Source organism: Phyllostomus discolor, chromosome 1 (genome assembly GCF_004126475.2).
Source record: "Phyllostomus discolor isolate MPI-MPIP mPhyDis1 chromosome 1, mPhyDis1.pri.v3, whole genome shotgun sequence".
NCBI lineage: Eukaryota > Metazoa > Chordata > Mammalia > Chiroptera > Phyllostomidae > Phyllostomus > Phyllostomus discolor.
The window spans coordinates 67,715,163-67,734,921 of NC_040903.2; the positions used below are offsets into that span (position 1 = coordinate 67,715,163).

The 19,759-nt window shown below is 34.4% G+C and overlaps 1 protein-coding gene across 1 annotated transcript in view; it reads right to left on the reverse strand.

Annotated features, from left to right (window-relative positions):
• Positions 1–983: 983 nt before the first annotated feature.
• The window catches only part of UPF2 (UPF2 regulator of nonsense mediated mRNA decay), a 106,541-nt gene continuing 87,765 nt past the window's right edge, over positions 984–19,759 (reverse strand). Inside the window, 6 exon segments of the mRNA XM_028507359.2 lie at positions 984–1,108; positions 2,208–2,349; positions 9,026–9,193; positions 12,646–12,744; positions 13,268–13,372; positions 15,002–15,141. Coding sequence (XP_028363160.1) covers positions 984–1,108; positions 2,208–2,349; positions 9,026–9,193; positions 12,646–12,744; positions 13,268–13,372; positions 15,002–15,141 — 779 coding nt within the window.

Consider the following 19,759-nt stretch of genomic DNA (forward strand, 5'->3'; position numbering starts at 1 on the left):
AATACCCTTAACAGATGTTAAAAAACTGATTCCTAAATTGTCATGACAAACCTATTTTCTAAATTTGACTCAAGTTGTATGAGCATATAGTTAAAAAAAACATTATCACACAAATATATTCAGTGAGTAAAAGACATGGGCTCTAAAATCTGTATTTTCCCTAATGCTACTCTCCTCAACAATGAACTACACCTGCTACTATTCTCAGCACACTCCCTTCTACACCTGCTCTCCTGCCCCCAACGACAAGGTGACATCTCAGAGCTATTGCATATCCTCAGCCTAAACACCAATACCTGGAGGGAGATCAATAAGAGGAGCAAAGCCAGTATCACTTTTGATTATACCTCACCACAAGACAGAAAAGTGAGTTGATGATGAGTCTTTAAATCAGGTCCCAGAAAAACTTTAAATAATTTCATTCTTTAAAAACAGATGGATGAGGCCTTGTGAGGGTACACGTTCTATGTGAAATTACTTATAGAATTTTAATACTTTTCACATTAAGCAATTCAAGTTCAAGTAGAAATGGCATAAATCCCAGCAGAACATTCCATAATTTAAAAAACAAACAAACAAAATACCTCAAAACAAATTCAACCTGCATGCTTCATAGTCTAGCAAACCAATTTTGAGTTTTGTAAACATTAAGATGACTTAACAATGATCTGAGAGATCCTAACACACACAAATCCTGTGATTTCTATTAAGTAATCTATGACCAGTCTTCCCTATAGATGCACAAGAAAAAAGCCAAAATCAGTGTGGCTAAAAACAAACAAAACAAAACAAACCCTGTAACTGTTTTATAAATAGGTCTTCTCTTCTCAAATACCTACAATGCAAAGACTTTTCTATTTTGCTAATAATTAGGCCTTCATCATTAAGTATAATCCAGAACTACCAAATTTATCCACATGGACATCAGTCAAACAGTCTTCAGAAAACTGAAGAGCTAAGGGAGATAAATGAGAGAGATGGTCCTACCTCCCACCAGTTTTAAAGATTAGATCCGCATTAGGTGCTCCCTTTGGATGTTGGTAACGAGGCCGCCGCTCCCGATTGGTGTTTGCTGGAGCTGGACGCTGGGCAAGAGATTGCAGCATTTCTGTCATGAGGAGCAAAACAGAAAAGGTGGTGAACTCTGTAAATGCACTCCTCCCATGAAGCAAATAAAACCCTAGGGAGATCAAGTTTATTAGTTCTGTCAGGTTGCTGATTAAAGAAATAGAATCATTAAACAGACTAAAATGATTAAGATGTACTGAAAGACCACACCAAGAGATGAGATGTGCTCTTTAAGATCCGATGGCTCCCTTACTGTCAATGTGGCCTCAGTGTAAGTGTCTCGTGAGGAAGTAAAACCGTATGGGAAGCAGTACAGTACAGTAATCACACACACAGTGTCTGGAACAAGATATTATTGGTCTGACTCCCAGCTCTGCCATTTACTTGTTGTGGGACTTTGGGTTCAGTTTCCTTAAATTTACAATCCGGATCATAATCATTTATAGAATTGTGAATTGCTCTGAAAAAGTATCTAAAAACAGTGGCCCATACTAAGCACTTATCTCAAATATTAGCTATTATTAATTATTATTACGAATGCTGGCTATCAACTGAAAAAGGAGATTCTAGAAGTGAGATTTAAACACAGAAAACCAAGTATTTATTTACATAACAATCTCTTGCACAAAAAGCAGTTTGTGAGTACAGCAGTATATAAATAACCTTTTATGGCTCTAAAATCTAGGTGCCAAGGAAAGGCCCAAAGGCTAGCTTATGAGGTATCTGTGAAATCTCTGCACAAGGTTCCAGTTAATACAAGAATGTTAAATATGTCCACATGAAACTAGAGCCCTAATTTGAGGATACCCTTAAATATGAAGAAACATGGGTTTTTCAAGATCAGGATTCCCAAACAGACAAAATGAGATAATAAGTATTTGCTGAATTAATTTGCTAACAGTTGACTGACAACATGATTAAAAATCGATTATCATCACACTTGCAAATTATGACAATTACATTATTGTTATTTTACAAGTGAAAGAAAAATTAAGATAGGATGGAATATAAAAAACTTCTCAGACTAAATATATATAAACATGGCATGAAAAGGTTGAAAATAACAACTTTGATATTCTACATTTAAAAAGCCCAAAAGATATCCAAAATCTATTTCTGTCCTATAAATGATTCTATACCTTGATAATCTTCTTGTTCTTGTCGTTCATTGATATCTAGTGTGAGCTTTTTCATTCTCATCCTTTCTTCTTGTTCTGCCTGTTGCTGGTTCCAATGATTTGCAGCAAGTTGGGAAGACATGGGTACATTAAGGATCTTAAACTGGGGTGAGGGGGAGATGGTGAAAAAAAGAAATCACAAATGACTTGAGAAAATTAAGAGAAAAAAAGACTTCAAATTTCAAATAAAATAGTAAGTAGAATTAAATGAATTTAGAAAAATAATAATGCCTTTCCTTTTCCGAAAATCTAAGAACATAAACAGTAATACAACTACTCTGCTAGAGACAAACCCATTAGGGCTGCATGGGAAATGGAGGCCATCAAGTTCAACCTCCATGAAAAGTTCCTCTTTCCTGCACCCTGTTTGGAAGCACACACCTAGCAATGAGATCACTTCCATCCTGCAGACCCCAAAATGTATAAGTAATTGTCAAAAAGGCTTTATATCACAAACTATAATCTGCATGCTTTTCATTTCTATCCTCTGGAACCAGTTCTGCTCTCCTGAACCAAAGAGAACAAACCTAGTCTCTTCAGTATTAACAGACCTTCATATTTCTAAAGATAGCTATGGTGTGGGAAAGGAGGAAGAATTAAGCAATGGACATACAAAATCTGCTTCTGTTATGGGAGACAGTGCTTATCTATGGGATATTTGTGTTTTTAGCAGAATGTCCTTGGGTTTAGAATTGTGCAAGGTAAACAAAACAACATAGAATCTATGAATTTACGGTCTCCCTGGAAATTGTTGAGTAAGCTATGTAACTATCTGAGCAATAAATGGAGATGTTTTATAACCTAAATTCTCTCTGCTGTGTATAACTTACCCCTCCCCTTAAGAGACCTCCTCTAATACTTTGGACCAAAGCCACGTCTGATGCAGAAAGGAAGGATGTGGGGAGCTGTGCTCAGGATCCTGTACCTCTTAGTGATCTATGCCTTTTGAAATGTCTGCATCCTTGAAATTATTAGTAAAGCTTAACACTGCATAAGATCTGAGACATTTGAGTTTAATTTGACAATTTTATTCTTTGTATTATCTCAGTGTATCTTTGTATTTGTTCCTTCCTGGTGTTTATTCTCTTTGATGATGCACGCATGGTCAATGCTCCTCTTAAAATGTTAATACTCAGAACACTAAGGCCAGATACACTGAAGTGGAAAATATGATGTGTGGGTGTAAAACTATCTATAACCCAACTAACTACATTTCATTTTTATCACAATACAGGTAATATCTCACGTACCAAAACAAAAATATATTTAAAGTAGTCAATTTAGCCACCAGCATTAAGAGACCTCATCCCTTTTCCCCAATGAACTAAGATGCAACTATCACTTTCTATTAGGAGTTCAAAACCACTTTTTTTAAAGAACAACTTTAGTGAGGTATACGTAACTTATCGTAAACTGTACATAAGTGTACAATTTGAGGAGTTTTGACATATGCACATGCATGAGATAATGAGCTATCCATCATCTCCAAAGGTTCCTCTTGTCCCTCTTTGTAACCCATCTCTTCCTCTACCCTTTCCCCGGGCAACTGCTGACCTGCTTTCTGTCACTATTGATTAGTTTGCACTTTCCAAAATTTTATATACATTGAACCATACAATCCTACTCTGTTTTATCTGGCTTCTTCTAGTTAGCACAATGACTCTGAGATGCATCCATGTTGTCGTATGTATCAACAGTTCATTACTTTCTTATTGTAGAGTAGTATTCCCTCGTATATATATACCACAATTTGTTTAGCCGTTGGTTTGCTGATCGCTTTTGGTGTTTCTAGTTTTTGTACAAATGTTTGTGTGGACATGTTTTCACTTCTTTTAAATGAAAAATGCTGGGAATATCCAGTGTGTTTTACTTTTTAAGAAGCTGTAAAAATGTTTTCCAAAGTGGTTTTGCCACTTTATGTTTTAGTAGTAGTATATGAGGGTTCCTGCTCCTTCACATCCTTATCAACAGTTGGTATTTTAGCCATTCTGAATATTTTCATTTCAGTTTTATCTTTTCCTAATGACCAAAATCACCTATTTTAAAACTCAATCTAGATTTATGCTAAAAGTTGACATCAAGAGTTTACTAGATTTTATAGTTTTCAGAATTTATTTTTTCTTGTTCTTTGAAAAAAATATTTGCTTACTGTGAGTTTTTTGACTACTGACCCATTCTGTAAGACTTTTCTAAGTTTAATGACAACTGCCCTACAATTACACATAGAAGTTCTTTCAGTCCTTGAGGATATAATTTGTTTATGCCTAAAACCTGAAACTCACTTAAAGTAAATAAATTATCCCTTTTGACACTATCTAATTTTACTCTACTTTTAATTTACCCTTCCAGGCTGAAATCTTTCCTCTTGATAACAACAAAAGTGAATAGTCGTTTTTTCCACAACCTCTCCACAAGCAGTGGGATTTACCCTTACTTGTTATCATCTTCAACACAGCCTTTTCAAAAAGCACCTCATCTTCTTGAATCACATCCCCTTTAAAAATTGGTGGTTGTAGGCTGTTTATTTCTAAATTCTAGCATATATGGCCTGATCGTGGTCAATTTTTCCTTATTACACAACTACAAATACTATACTATCTTTTAGTCTACCCTTTCTCCAAGTTTCCTTTCATTTCCACATTGCAATCAGTTTTTTCTGAAATACACACTTGCCAGACAGTGCTGCAAAGAAGTTAAGAAAGTGGACTTTTGTAGTCAGGCAGACTAGGTTCATACCTCAGCCTTTTCATTTATTAGTATGACCCGGCCAATCAGTTAAGAACGTTTTTTTCTCAATGGTAAAATGAGGAGAACAGCCAGTACTGCCTTTTAGGGTTGCTGTTAGAATTACATGAGTATGTAAAAACTATGTAAAGTGCACAAGGTTGTGCCTACCACATAATAGGTACTCCATAAAAGTACCTATTAGTAATACATTTAAATGTAATAAAGTTCAGAATAATTGTCTCTCTTATCTCCTACACACTCAAAATAAATACTAGCAAAATACTAGCAAAATACAATGACAAGTCAATTTTTAAAAATCACTTTTAGCAAAATGAGACTGACAACCAATAGGTACAAACTGAAATCTTTTTTTATTATTTTTAAAAAGATTTTATTTATTTATTTAGAAAGAGGAAAAGGGATGGAGAGAGAGAGAGAGAGAAACATCAATGTGTGGTTGTCCCTCATGCATTCCCAAACTGGGGACCTGGCCCGCAACCCAGGCATGTGTCCTGACTGGGAATCGAACCAGCAACCCTTTGGTATGCAGGCCCATGCTCAATCCACTGAGTTATACCAGCCAGGTCTAGAAACTGAAATCTTTAACTACTGCTGTACACCTGTCCTTAGGCCTACGTAGTAATCTATATCAGAATGTGTCTACCTCCAATGGGACTTGCCCCAACTGTTTCTCATTTCCACTAACAAAAACAACTAAAACAAAGTCAAATAAAATAGCCATCACTTCCTGTAATAAACCTTTTAGTTTATTTTTCTAAATTCAGAAAGACATACAAAAAATAAATTAATGAAAAAATTCAGCTCGAAATGAATTTATATGCATCTAATATGTGAAAACAATAAATTTACATGTATTAAACAGCAGTTATTGTAAGGTATCATAATAATTCATAATGAGATTATTTTCAGCACTATTTATGTGCAAAGCATTTTGTTGCACCAGTATTTGAGAAGGCAAGGGTAAATATATGCAAACACAGAAGGAGTGACAGTACTCCATCAAATCAGCCAGTAAGAAATGTAGAGAGATAATTTCTTGATCACCATGAAATTACAGCTGTCATTTTAAGATGCTTTTATCGGTAACATTTACACACTCAGAAAGAAAACAGGGTGGCCATTTTTCCCCTTATTAGGCCCCTGATAACAACACACAAAATTTACTTCATAAATCAGTAATGTTGAGCCTAATGATAATGGTACTAATTATTCTAATAAAACAGTATAAAATATTACAAAGAAAATTTCAGAATAATCTAATAAAAATATGGAAATACAGGCTTTCTAAAAAAATTGGTTTACAAGTATTAAACTGTAATAAATATACCTGTGCATTTGTTTAAAACAATCAAATAGCTTTAAAAGATCATATGACTCCATTAATTTAAAATGTTTTTAATTTTTAAAAACAAATAAGTAAATTATCAATAGCATTATTGTTCCTTTCCAACTATTGACTTTACTGGTGCAGATTTCTATTTTCCTAGTGAATATTTCTGAGCACAAATTTGTACACAAAGAGATCTTTCACTTAGGAACTAAAGATTCCTATAAAGGCAACACATTTCACATTTCTAGAAAAACCGTTGCACTAAAAGGGCCAACACCCAAAAGCCAAATAAATAAATAAATATCAGAACAAAATATATTTTCTTTTTCAGACCACAAAATACCAGTGATGTTTCTTCAAATAATGCTCCTAAAACTGAACACTTTCCAAAGTTCCAAATAAAGTTTGAGTTGAAAATTTACTTAATAACCATGTATGCTGAAGTCTCACTTCATGTTTACTAATGTTTTTAGATAAAATTCAATAAAAATGTTTCCTTAAAAATTAAACAAAATCTCATTTTTTAAATTAAGGACTAATACTCATTTTGTATAAAGTTTTTTGGGTTACACAGTATATAATCTGCCCACTTTAAACTACAAATATTCTAAGAAATAAGCACCCAGTCTTATTTTGAACCATGCAAGTTATAATTTAGGGCTGCTAAAGTAAAATTATTTTTTCAAAGTTTAAAAGATTTGTAAGGTAGATTTTGATTTAATTTATACCTACTTATTCTGAAAAGATAACATGGGGTGTACAAGTTGACGAAAGTATAATGAATTTCCATGTATGCCTCACAAAAGGGAAGGACAAATAAAATAACTTATTATTTACTCTTGTGTAATGATATTCCTAAGCCCTCTTCTAGCTATGAAAAAAATCAAGGCTCAAGAAGTGTGCCAATGTAATACCAATGCTCAGCAGCTGTGAGGGAATGGGAGCCACTGTAGAGCTAACTGAAGTAGCCATGCCCTGCCCTTCACAGTTAAAAAACACAAACAAACTTTTTTTTTTGGTGCCCCAAAACTCTGGTGTCAAGGACTGAAAGGTTTTAAAGGAAAAGAAAATGAAGCAGACCTGGAATGTGATGATGGAAACAGGAAAGTCTAGCTCAGAGAACTTAGTCCCAAGAAAAGCAAAAACTCTGAACTTTGAGTATCTTGTTAACTGGTGAACTAGCAGTTCGGAGTGCTTTGAGGAGAGTAATTGTGTGCAAAGATCAAAAGAAGTCCTAATTTTTCTAGGGAATGAGTGGAGGATAGGGGAGTGGGTAAATGGCAGAGCTTAACCTTGACCTGAAGGTGGGACAGGGAGAAACTTTCCTCAAAGAACCATAATGCAAGAATGGAGGAAAGGCCTGAATACTGGGAAGGAATTATGAGAACAATGTTTGAAAAAGTTACTACAGGGCTCTGAATTTAAGTCAAAATTAACTAATAAGTCACAATGTAAATCCTTTCCATCCATCCATCCCATATTCTAATTGGTATATAGTTTTCATATCTCAAGATTTACACTACAGCAAAATAATGGTATACTGTACAACTTTGATCCTTTGTATAAACAAAAAATTACAAGACAAAAGCAGAGATAACATTTAAGCATCATCTCTTTGAGGCTACTCTGGTAGGAAGGAAACAGAATATACCTTCCATCATAAGCAATACCTCATCAGATGTCTTCCCTGATCATCCATCTGAAGCAGCAGTCTCCCTCTCAGGGCCTCATCCCTACCCCAGATGCTTTCTATCCTTTTATGTTGCTTTATTTTCCTCCACAGTGTTTTCCCAACCTGATAATATGTTTTATTGTCTGCCTCCCAACAGAGAATGAAAGCTCCCACAAGAGACGACTGTTTGCCTGCTGTATGATCTGCACATAGAATAGTGCGTGGTGCACAGCAAGTAAACAATAAGTATCTGGTGAATGACTATTTGAATGAGCATGGGAGCCAGGGAGTGGACTGATCTATGAAAAGTTGTAGTAGCTAAGCCATTTTATAGAATTTAAGATTCCATTTTTAAGATGCACCTTTATTTTGCACACCACTAAAACAGGAAAATGTTGCCAATTATCCTAAGATTCCATCAACTCTAAGAGGCAGCTTGATTTCTGAAATGTTTTTCACAGCATAGGTAATACATGATATATCCTAGAATTTAGCTTTATTCTCTTCATAGCACTTTTCAATATCTACAAGTATACAATGTTTGTCTCTCTCCCTCAGCAGGATGAGAGCTGTCAATGTATGAATCCCTGACGTAGCAGCTTCGTGGTCAGGGAAATGATTCTGAGGACCATCTGTGAACTACTGGAAAGAAGAGGGAAGCAGTCTAAGGAGGGTAGAGAAGGATTCAGGGTCAAAAAATAATGATTTTCAAGAGAAATCTTGACAACTGAGCATTTTCTTGAGATGTATTGGTCATCATCCTTTTTTCCTTTCCCACTCTCAGCACCCTTAGGAAACCTTCCTACTGAAATAAATATCCTTTCCATTCAAAAATACCATTTGGTACAATTCAGATGTGTCTTCTATACATACACTAGATAAAATTATTTCTACCACTGAGTATTTTGAATGTTTCCAACTCTTTTCCCCTTGTAGGCAAAAAGGAATTTAGAAATCTATAAAACATAGTCATTACTTACTTACACTTGATAACTAAAAATCCTAAATACACAGTGGGCAGTTTCTTACCTGCTGTTTATTGCCTTTTCTTGTTAGCATGACAAATGGCATCGTGTCTGCGGATTCTGCCTCTCCTTCCCCACCACCAAGTGGGGGCCCTTTCCTCAGCTGGCTTTTGAGATGCAAGGGAATAGCGACATCAAGTTGGTGCACCTTAACAGATTCGCCACTTCGTTGCTTAAAGACAGAAATGAAAAAATATAAATACTCTAAAGTACACTGGGATATATGTAAATATAAACTGCACACACTGCATTCAGTGTTATTTCTTAAAACACAATCATTAGAGCCTGAGTAATCTTTGTGAAATGCAGGTGAAACTATTGCCTTCCCTGGCCCTCAAACCCTTGCATCTGGCTTGGAAGAACTGTAATTTGGCTCCTGGTTATCACTCGAGCCCCTTCAAGCCTGAATGGAACAATGTTATAAGTTCTGCTAAATTTCCCTGTTCCTTGAATGTACTGTGCCCTTTCATTCATAATCACAGCATACATCTTCCTTCATAATTTCTGTATGTCATAACTGCCTGCTTATCTGTGACAATCCCCCAGAAGACTTGTGGGTTTCATCACCTTACACCCTTTTCCTTAGTGTTCTATAGCAGTACTTTACACACAGCAAGCACTCCATTAACGTTTACAAATAAATGGAATCTATGAATGTCCAAATTAACTTCCTGTTTGTTAATATCAATTATTTTTAACACTTACACTAGATTTATCAACCAGTTTATTTCAACAAACCTTCACTGAAGACTTACTGTGTTAGGCTTGGAGATATTAATATTTTAAAAGAAGTCTCTATTCTCAAAGAACTCATAGTTAAGCAAGAGAGAAATTAATTAAATATGAGTCATCCAAGTTATATAACCTGTATTGGAAATGGAGTTACCTGGTTGGGAATGAATAGGTGCTGAGGTTTCATGAAGCTGAATAAAAATGAGACACTTGAGGATATTAAAGACTTAGTATGATTTCTTCGAAGCAGATGGGATGTCGAGGAAATTTAGGCAGGGGAAGAACAGGTGCAAAAGTAATTATATAAAACAGCACAGTGCATTTAGGGAACTGCAAGTAATTCTCTATAATGAATGAAACATAGAGGAAAGAGCCAAATATGATTTTTTAAAGCTAAGCAGCCAGCACCAAAAGACCATGAAGGTTTTAAAATGGCTTTATTACAATTTAGTCTTTTAATAATAGACTAATAATAAGAGACCTTTAATAATAAGAGACTTGCAAATCAAGCAAAATGGTAATAAAGGTGTACCATGTTATTGTTTTTTATTTCTAAGTTCCGATTTGTTAGAATTTGCTTGAAGTTCTCCCATGGTTATGATTTTTAAGATTTACAAAAACTTTTTACTTAATATTTGAAAGGATCATGTTAGACATATCTTGATAGGTAAATTACACATTTAGGTTCCTGAGGGCTCCACTCTGAATCTGTTTCTCTCCTCTTTCCACACTTTACACCTGGGTGATTCAGTCATTGTCATGGCTTTAAATATGCTCTAACAACTGCACCATTCATTTCTTTTCTGCTCTCCAGACATCTCCATTTAGACACTCCGCAAGCTTTTCAAACTCTACCACAGCCAAGTGGAATGTCTGCTCACTCTGCCCTGTTTCCGGTCAGAGAGATTAGCCAAGTAGCTCGAGCTAAAAAACGAAGTGTCCTTCCTGACTCCCCATTCCCCACCACTCACTATCCAGTCAAACACCAAATAAATGCAGTTCTTTTTACCATCTACTATATTTTGCAGTGTATAACACACACGGTTGCCTAAATTTTTTAGGAAAAACAAGGATGCATATTATACATGGGCGGTGCTAGGCCATGGGTGCACATTATATACGAGAGCACATTATACACAATGAAATACGGTAAAAGCAGCTTTCAAATAGACCTCTCTCCAGGTGCCCTGTCACTATCCTAGGTAGACAACCATCATGTCTCACCTGGGGTTACCACAACAGCTATCTATCCAGCCTCCCTGCTTTTAGTTTGTCCCAGTCTGAGCCACATCCGCATAGGACCAGGCCCCTCCAAAGGTGTCCCATCCAGTTATCCATTCTCATGTTGTACCACCCTTCCACAAATTGACTGGGTTCTATTAATACTGGTCTTTTTAGTTTTTCAAACATTACAAGTGCTTTTCTGTCTCAGGACCTTTGACAAATCATTCTCATATTTCACCTGGATGACTCAATTTTACCTGTGTTGTCTAAAAGTCATGATCTCAGAGATGCCTTCCCTGACTATCTTATCTGAAGAAAGCCCTTCTCTTACTCTCTACCAAAGCACGCTGTTCTTTCAGTTCTTTAGCATTTATTATAATTTGAGAGTATGTATTTGTTTAGTTGTAAAATATCTACTTTCCCCCCAAAAACAACATTTCCTGAAAGTAAAAAGCAGGCCTGTTTTTATTTACTACTTTAGAGTAAACTGTTACTCAGTGTTAGGCACACAATAGATGCTCAATAAATATTTGCTAAATAAATGAATGACTGACTACTGACTCACATTAAGATAGGAAAAGTTTCTTTACGAAGTAAACTGTTATCTCTTCAAAGGGATTACAGATTATAATGATTGTTTTATTTGATCTGTGCTCCTAAATGATATAACTATAAGATTTCTTTCATAAATTAAGAGATTCCTAGGTATATGAAGAAATTATATATATTTAGGAAGAAGCGAATTGGCCTAATTACCTATAATGGTAATTTGTACATTATCATTGCTTTCAGCTTTAGTAGTATCATCAATAAAGGTAAAGTTCATTATTCTTTAAAGGATTACTCCCCACCAGCATATAAAGACACTGTAATATCTTCAATCTTAATAATAATCCTCCCCCTTTAACTTACCTTCTCTAGCTACCTCCCCATTTTTCTTCCCTTTCTAGTGAAACTCCTCAAGAGTTAGCTGTATCTGTAATCCAATATTGTTATCTCCTCCCTTCCCATTTTCCATTGAACCCACCCCATGGAGCTGTCATCCCACCATTCCAATAAAAGCACTCTTTTCAAGTTACCAAGGTGTTAAATAACAGCTACTATGTATAAGGTTAAAGTAAACACATAATTACTCTAAATTACTGGGATGACAGAGCTTTTAATAAAATCCAGTGTATTAATAATGTCATGAATACATTAAACAACTAATATGTCTTTAAACATCAATTAACTAATATTCCTCTAAATATGTATGTTATTAAAATTATAAACCAAACTTTATACTTAGGAATTAAATCAAACTTAGGAATTTATAAAATTAAAATTTCCCCAAATGGTTATCTTCTGCAAAGTATGACTCCTAAACAAACTGCTTTAAGTAAAGAGTCTTAGAAACAGAAATGACTTAGAAAGAAAAGGCAGAAGCTGGTACAATGAAATTACTCTATTCCAAGTCTTACATTTAATACATTTTCCCCCATTGTCAAACAAAAGTGCAAATCCAGGAGTGAAATACAAGTACTGGCAGCTGCAAACTGTTTAAATAAAAGAAAAAACTGCTGCAGAGTCAAACGTTTAGCTAGGAGAGACCCTCCTATTAACCAGTATGGAATGTGCTGCAATGTTTTGTATTGAGAAGATATTCTGGACTAGAGCAACATTTCATACCTGAAGATTTTCTAGCATCATTTTATCCAGAGCTTGAATGAAATCCTCATCTTCTACACAAGGTACATGTTTAAGTCCACCTCCTTTGATCATTACCTCCTTATTCAAACAAAACAAAAACAAGAAATGAGACCAGAAATTTTCACTGCAGTGTTTCCTATGGCAGAGCTTTTTGTACTGATTAACTTGTTCAATATATTTAAGGAATAAGTGAGTAAAATATGTATTATTACTAAGTGTTAAAGAAAAGTAGTTAGTTAGGAAAGCAAATGGAAAATAAACCTTAAAAAAAGATTTTATCTATATATTTTTAGAGAGAGGGGAAGGGAGGAAAAGAAACATGAATGTGATTTGAAGAAACATCTATTGGGTTAGTTCTCACAAGCTCCCAACTGGGGACCTGGCCTGCAACCCAGACATGTGACCTGACTCAGAATTGAACCAGTGACCTTTCAGTTCATAGGCTGGCACACAATCTACTGAGCCACACCAGCCAGGCAAAAAATAAACTTCTAAAGAAACATTTTTCAATAATCACAAAAAACAAAACTTTAGTGGCTAAAATTAAAATGCTATGAAAATGTTGCACAATTTCAATAAGCAAATTTTCAGCCATACATACATTATTTTCTTCATCGGTTTCATTCTCCTTATTTGAATCTGTAAGGTAATCTGTGTTTTCTTCCTCTTCTTCCTCTCCTTCATCCTCATCATTATCAGAACCCTCCTGAAATTATTTAACATGAGTAGAAGATTAAAACATTTTGAAAAAGGTTATTACATTTCACATGTCTTAAAAAGATTTTGAAACATCTGTATAATTCTTTATTATTCTCAATGGTAGGGTGATGTCAGCTGGCAATAGTTACTACATACCAGCAGCTGAAACCCATTTCACTATCTTCCACTGATCTACTAATACAAAGATCCTTTGTAGAATTTCTTCCCTGAATTCCACAAGAAATGAGTTTCCTGAACCTTTTGTATTTTTCTCTTCCCTAACTAGCTCAAGAGACTGAATTTGTAATAATTGTTTTTTAATATCCAACTCTGCAAAGAGAAGCAATACACAGTTCAATTTTAACATCATTACCATTTGAGAACAGTGACTCAATTTTATAAAGCACTACATTGTACAAAAGAATCTCAGCTTGGAAAGTGCTACCACATACTTCATTTTGTTTTTGTCCTACCCAATTCTGCAGAAGGAAGAATAATTTTTATTGTCCCCATTTTCATACACAAATTCTAAGGCTCAGAAAAGTTAAACTTATGTTTATACTAAAAACAAGTGAAAAAGTGCTAACTCCATGGTTTAAATTTTATTTTATTATTTTATTGTTATTCATCCTTATTTTTATTTAGCTTTCCAATTTAAATATATGTAAACAGAGGTACAAACAGCTAAATGAACCTTAGTTGCTCATTTCACAGTTGAACAACTATTAGTTCATGGTCAGTGTACAGTTTCTTCTATACCTCTGAACTTATTCCCCAGTCTACCTCCAGATCATGCAGCAAATCTCAGACATTCTATTGTTTCAACTTAAGGTTTAGGAAAAAAAAAAGGAAAAAAGAAACTATTAGCTTGAACCATATAAAAATGAGATTTTGGTAGGTCCAGAATGGTAGAAGAGTAATTTCATGTAGGGTTGCCTAAAAGAGTTATAAAAATAACAGAGCATGTTATAATGGCCTATGCTGAACTTCAAATTTCATATACCATTTTATCTGAGAAAAATAAAGCAAAGTTCATTAATATCTAGTCAGTAATTTTGTTCTCCTAAAATCTACAGGTTAAAAGGTCATATTCAAAAGTGAGATTAAGATAGACAGAAGATTAAATAATTTTTTGCCTTCAAATTGCTTATTAACTAAGTCACAGCCATAATAATGGATACATGTTATTATACATACATCCATAGACTGTACATCACCACGAGTGAGCCCTAATGTAAACTCTGGGCTCTGTTTGGGTGACAATGATGTGTCAATACAGGCTCATCAATGTAACAAATACACCACTCCAGTGAAGGACAACAACAGGGGAGGGCTGTGCATAGCTAGGGATATGGAGTACACAGATAATCTCTAACCCTATCTCTATATTTTGCTATAAACCTAGAACTACTCGAAAAAAAGTCTTGATAATAAAAATAATTCTAAAATCAGTATTTACTTTTTTAAAAACCCTTAATTAATCCAAAGATTTTTATAAAACATATACTATTAGTTGCTGTACATTTACTATAATAAAACTAAGGTGTAGATTTTATTTTATAAAGAAAATCTTGGCTCATATAATCAAAATACTCTTGTACAAATGTACCTATTTGCTATAAATAAAAGTCATCACCTCTTCTTCTGGTTCATTTACTTCACTTTCATTTCCAGATTGTTCCTCTGTTTCAGCTCCTCCTTCTTCTTCTTCTTCATCCTCTTCAAGATTTTCTCCTTCTGCCACAGAATCTTTTGAATCTTTGTCATTTACTAGGCCTTGAAATGAAGGAAAAGTAGAAAATACATTAAAAAAGATAAAGGCAAGTTTTCAATATTAAGCCACTTTATTTAAAAGTATGTATTAAGAAAATTCATCAACAGCCATTTTCTCAATACAATTGTAAAATAAACAGAATTTAAAACTATTTTGAAAAACATTATAAAAACTAAACAGAGCTTCAATTCAACTGATACATTTTTAGTCACTAGCAAAGAGAAAAATATATATACACATTTTTTCCTTTTCTTAGAGCTTCAAACTATCTTAGTCTCATAAAAACAAAGGCAAAATGTAACTGCATATAAAGTGCTACCTCGGCCATGTAAGATACACCTCAGTCCCACATTTTAATCAAATATTTTAAGAACCTCTAAAAACTCAAAGATATAAAATTGTCACTTTAATGGAGAAATCACATTAGGCTATCAATTTGAATGTCTGCAAATTATGACTGAGTGAAAGCAAAGCAATACAGTGACACACCCAGCAGCTGTGTCACCACAGAGTTTAGCTTTCCCTTCAGTAACAGCATTCTCCTCCCACGGGAACTCCCTAGCTTGGATTTGCCTCCACTTCCCCACGTTCATCCATTTCATTGAATTCTTAATTCTTATAATTTGAATCTCAAACTACTGTCTCTACTGTGGCCTCATCTGATCTGACTCTTATCCACGCTTTCTCTCAAGTCTCCTGCTATAGAGAGGCCAGATCTTTCTGTCATTAAAGCATACTACCTTGCAATCTTGCTTATCAATACTCTTCTCAATATAAAATTTATTATTTTTCTGCCTACCTGCACTTGGAGATTTTACCATAGCACTTTACATTTAAGGATATCCCATGGAATAATTGTTAAATGATTTCACAAACGTTACATTATATTAGAAGGCCCTTAAGGACAAAGAACATCTTTTACATGTATATTCAAAACTTATCAGAGGCCATATGCTGATAAACACACATTACATGTTTAGTAAATACTTGTTTATTCACAGAATCTTGGGCAAGTAGAGCTGAAAGAAACTTTACTAATGATGTGATTTAACTCTTCCATTTTATGAGGAATACTGAAGCCTAGAGAGTCTGAATAACCTGACCAATAAAAGTAAAATATTACACCAGTGTCCTAAGTCGAAGCAATTAATTAACTGACAAAAATATTAAAAGTACATTGATTAGGTATAATCAAGTTTGGAAACAAAAAAAAATTGGGAGAAGACTGATGAAGCTCAGAGATATCTATTTTTAAAGGATAATTACGCTGAGAAAAACATTTGGTGTCTCAGACTGAAATTCCATTAACTTAAATATTTTCTACCTAGTCCTTATTAGCTTTTATAGATACAAACAGATTTTACATATGCAAATTTTATTTATTTATAGGGACTTGAAGAACCAAAATAATGAACTGTTATTTCAGCTATCAAAGGCAAAAAACTGAAAGTCAGGACTGTAAAAATCTAAGCATTCTCAGTAAAAATATCACAGTGGTGATAAACTCACATGACCTGAGATTCCATCATATGCTTGTTATATCCACTTAAAATGTGCATCACAGGAACAACTATATTAAATAAGTAGCACTGTTTTGATAGCTATACTTATAATTTGTAAGGAAAATACATATTAATTCTAACATTTTCATTTGCATTGCAAGTTAGTGTCAAAACAATTTATAAATATTATATTTTACATTTGATAGACCATATAATAACTACCCACTTGCTGATCCCTAAGTCACTGTCAATCTAAAATAAATAATGCTGAAAAAATGTATACATAAAACGGATGACAAAAATGAAAAGAGTAAAACACTGAAATGTGTGTGTCAGAATTAAGTGTACTTGGGGACAGAAATAAAATACTATTCTCTTAAATTTCAATGATTTGCTGCCTTGGTTTTCCTGCTCATAACAGAGATGATAATAACTGTAATACTTCCTTTCAGATTATGTTTTAATTTATATTTCTCTGTCTACTAGACATGCTGAGCACTTCCCCCATATACTTTACATGTCAGAAAGAGCAGTCTTTGAATTCTGGCTTGACTGCTTAACCAAGTGCTTTGATTTGGGCTTAATTCATCTGTCAAATGCCAGTAACATTCCTTTCCTCTATCATCCTGGCAAACAGATAGTACTCAATAAAAATACCAACTCTTTCCTGTCCTCCTTTATTTGATTACGTCATGTTCATTTTTCTAGTAGGGTGTTCTATTCTATTATCAATTTCCCTGTGTTATGTAAGTGCTAATAAGCCGGCAAGAAAACTACCATACTTTTCAGACTGTAAGATGAAATCCCCCAAATTGGGGGGCCTCTGAATGTTGCAGCCCTGGCTCACTGGGTTTGTGTGGGGGGGGTGGCCTATGTTATTTATGTTATTAAATATTTTACCACCATTTTTTTGCTTCAAATTTTTTTCCTATTTTCCTCCTGTAAAACCTAGGTGTGTCTCATAGTCCTTAAAATATGGTATTTTCATATTAAATTTTTATTATATAAATTTTAAACTCCCCAGTCTGTTATAGGTGTGCTTTCTTCTGCCATTTTTTCCAAAGATTTTATTTATTTATTTTTAGAGGGAAAGGGAGAAAGAGAGGAAAACAGCAATGTGTGGTTGCCTATTGCACACCTCCTGGTGGGGGTGGGGGGGCCTGGCCTGCAACCCAGGCACGTGCCCTGACTGAGATCAAACTGGCGATCCTTTGGTTTGCAGGCCCATGCTCAATCCAATGAGCTATGTCAGCCAGGGTTCTTCTGTCATTTTAAAATTTGGGAAAATTAAACACCTCTGCAAATATTTGATATTCAAATGTTTTTAATTTTAAAAAAGTAAATATTTAATCCATCTAGAGTTTGACAATGTAAGATGTGGGTCTCTACCAATTTTTCTCCCAAATGCTCACCTGCTGGCCGTATCTTTAGCATTCCTAGTTCACCATATACTAAATTGTTTTCTGTTTAACTGGGGCATCTTCCTGGCCTTTTATTCTATCCTGATTTTATTTTATGAAGTACACTCTTTTGGTTTATAATATCATTTATTCTTATGGCTTCTTTTCTTTTTTCACTTTTATTTCCATCTTTTTGGTTATTTTTATTACACTATTTAGAACTTCCAAACCAGAATTAAATAATATTGCTTATTACCATCTTAATTTTGTTGTTAAATTTAAAGAGCATGTCCTTACCAGTATTTCTATCTATACTTAAAAAATCAAGATGCACACACACAAAAAAACACAAGAATGTTATTTATAGTGGTGCAATATTGGAAATAATCTAAATGTCAAATAACAGTATTAAATAAATCATAGCACATTCATACAAAGGAATATAGCTTTTTTAAAAAATAAAGATTTACAAGCCCTGGCTGGCGTAGTTCAATGGATTGAGCGTGGGTTGCAAACCAAAGCGTCCCAGGTTCGATTCCCAGTCAGGGCACATGCCTGGGTTGCAGGTCACGGCCCCCAGCAACTGCACATTGATGTTTCTCTCTCTCTTTCTCCCTCCCTTCCCTCTCTAAAAATAAATAAATAAAATCTTAAAAAAAAAAAAAAGAAGAAAAGTTGCCCTTTGACTTGAAAATTGTTTAAAAAAAAACTTTAGTCTATAGAGTAAAGCACACTGCTCTCTTTACTGCTACCAAACTGGATGTCAAACTAGTATTTACTCATGCCCACTATATAGAGTATCACTCATAAAAGTCTTTGAGAAAAAAGGCTAGGAATCAACTACTCCAAAGCATGTAAAGTAAGTGAAATAAGTAAGTAGATAAATAAGAGATAAACAAGCACTTTACTTAAAATGATCATTTTAAACAACTATAAACCCGAAAAAGAAAACAAAGTAGACAATCAAGCCAATGAAAAGAATTACATATGCCTTTATTGGTTGAGTAGTAAGGAAAGTTAATGGTTGCATAGTCATATGCACCTTTAAAATTAATGCTCGGATAGATAACAGCAATCATATTCTCCAAAAGAGGATTTGGCTTTGGACAAAGAAATCCCACTAATATGCTGGATGTAATACAAAAAAATAGTTTTAGAGGGGAAAAAAATCACAAATGTCTTCACCATGAAAAGAGGTTCTTCACATACTGCAATATAGTCAAGTTATGCTTTAGTGTAACTGGTGAAGGTAAGAAACTCTTAATGACAGATCTAATGACAAGTCCAAAGTTCTAGAAGGAAATAAAACTAGCTTATTAGCCAAAAAACCTGACATTGTAATGACTAATATGAAACATGCTAACAACTATCTGCAAGAAAACCTGATTAGTAACGTTACACCATGTTCCAGTCGTTTCCACTGACAGAGTTAGCAAGCTCCTTCCCTTGTGGAAGTTACTCAAGAGCTAACTCTTCCTGCACAACAATCTCAGAAGGACACTGAGAAAGTAAATAGACCAATCTTCCTGTAGCATGTTTCTCTCATTTTCTCTGGGCCTTAGAAATAGAAACAACTCTCCCAGTGAGTAAGAGAGTCTGAAATTTTACAGGATAGTTCCAAACTTCTAACAGGTATTTATTTCCCTTCTGTTAATTTCTAGCCTACAATATCTTAGGAAATAACTTTTGTTGAAATTATATCCTGTATTATAAGAGGT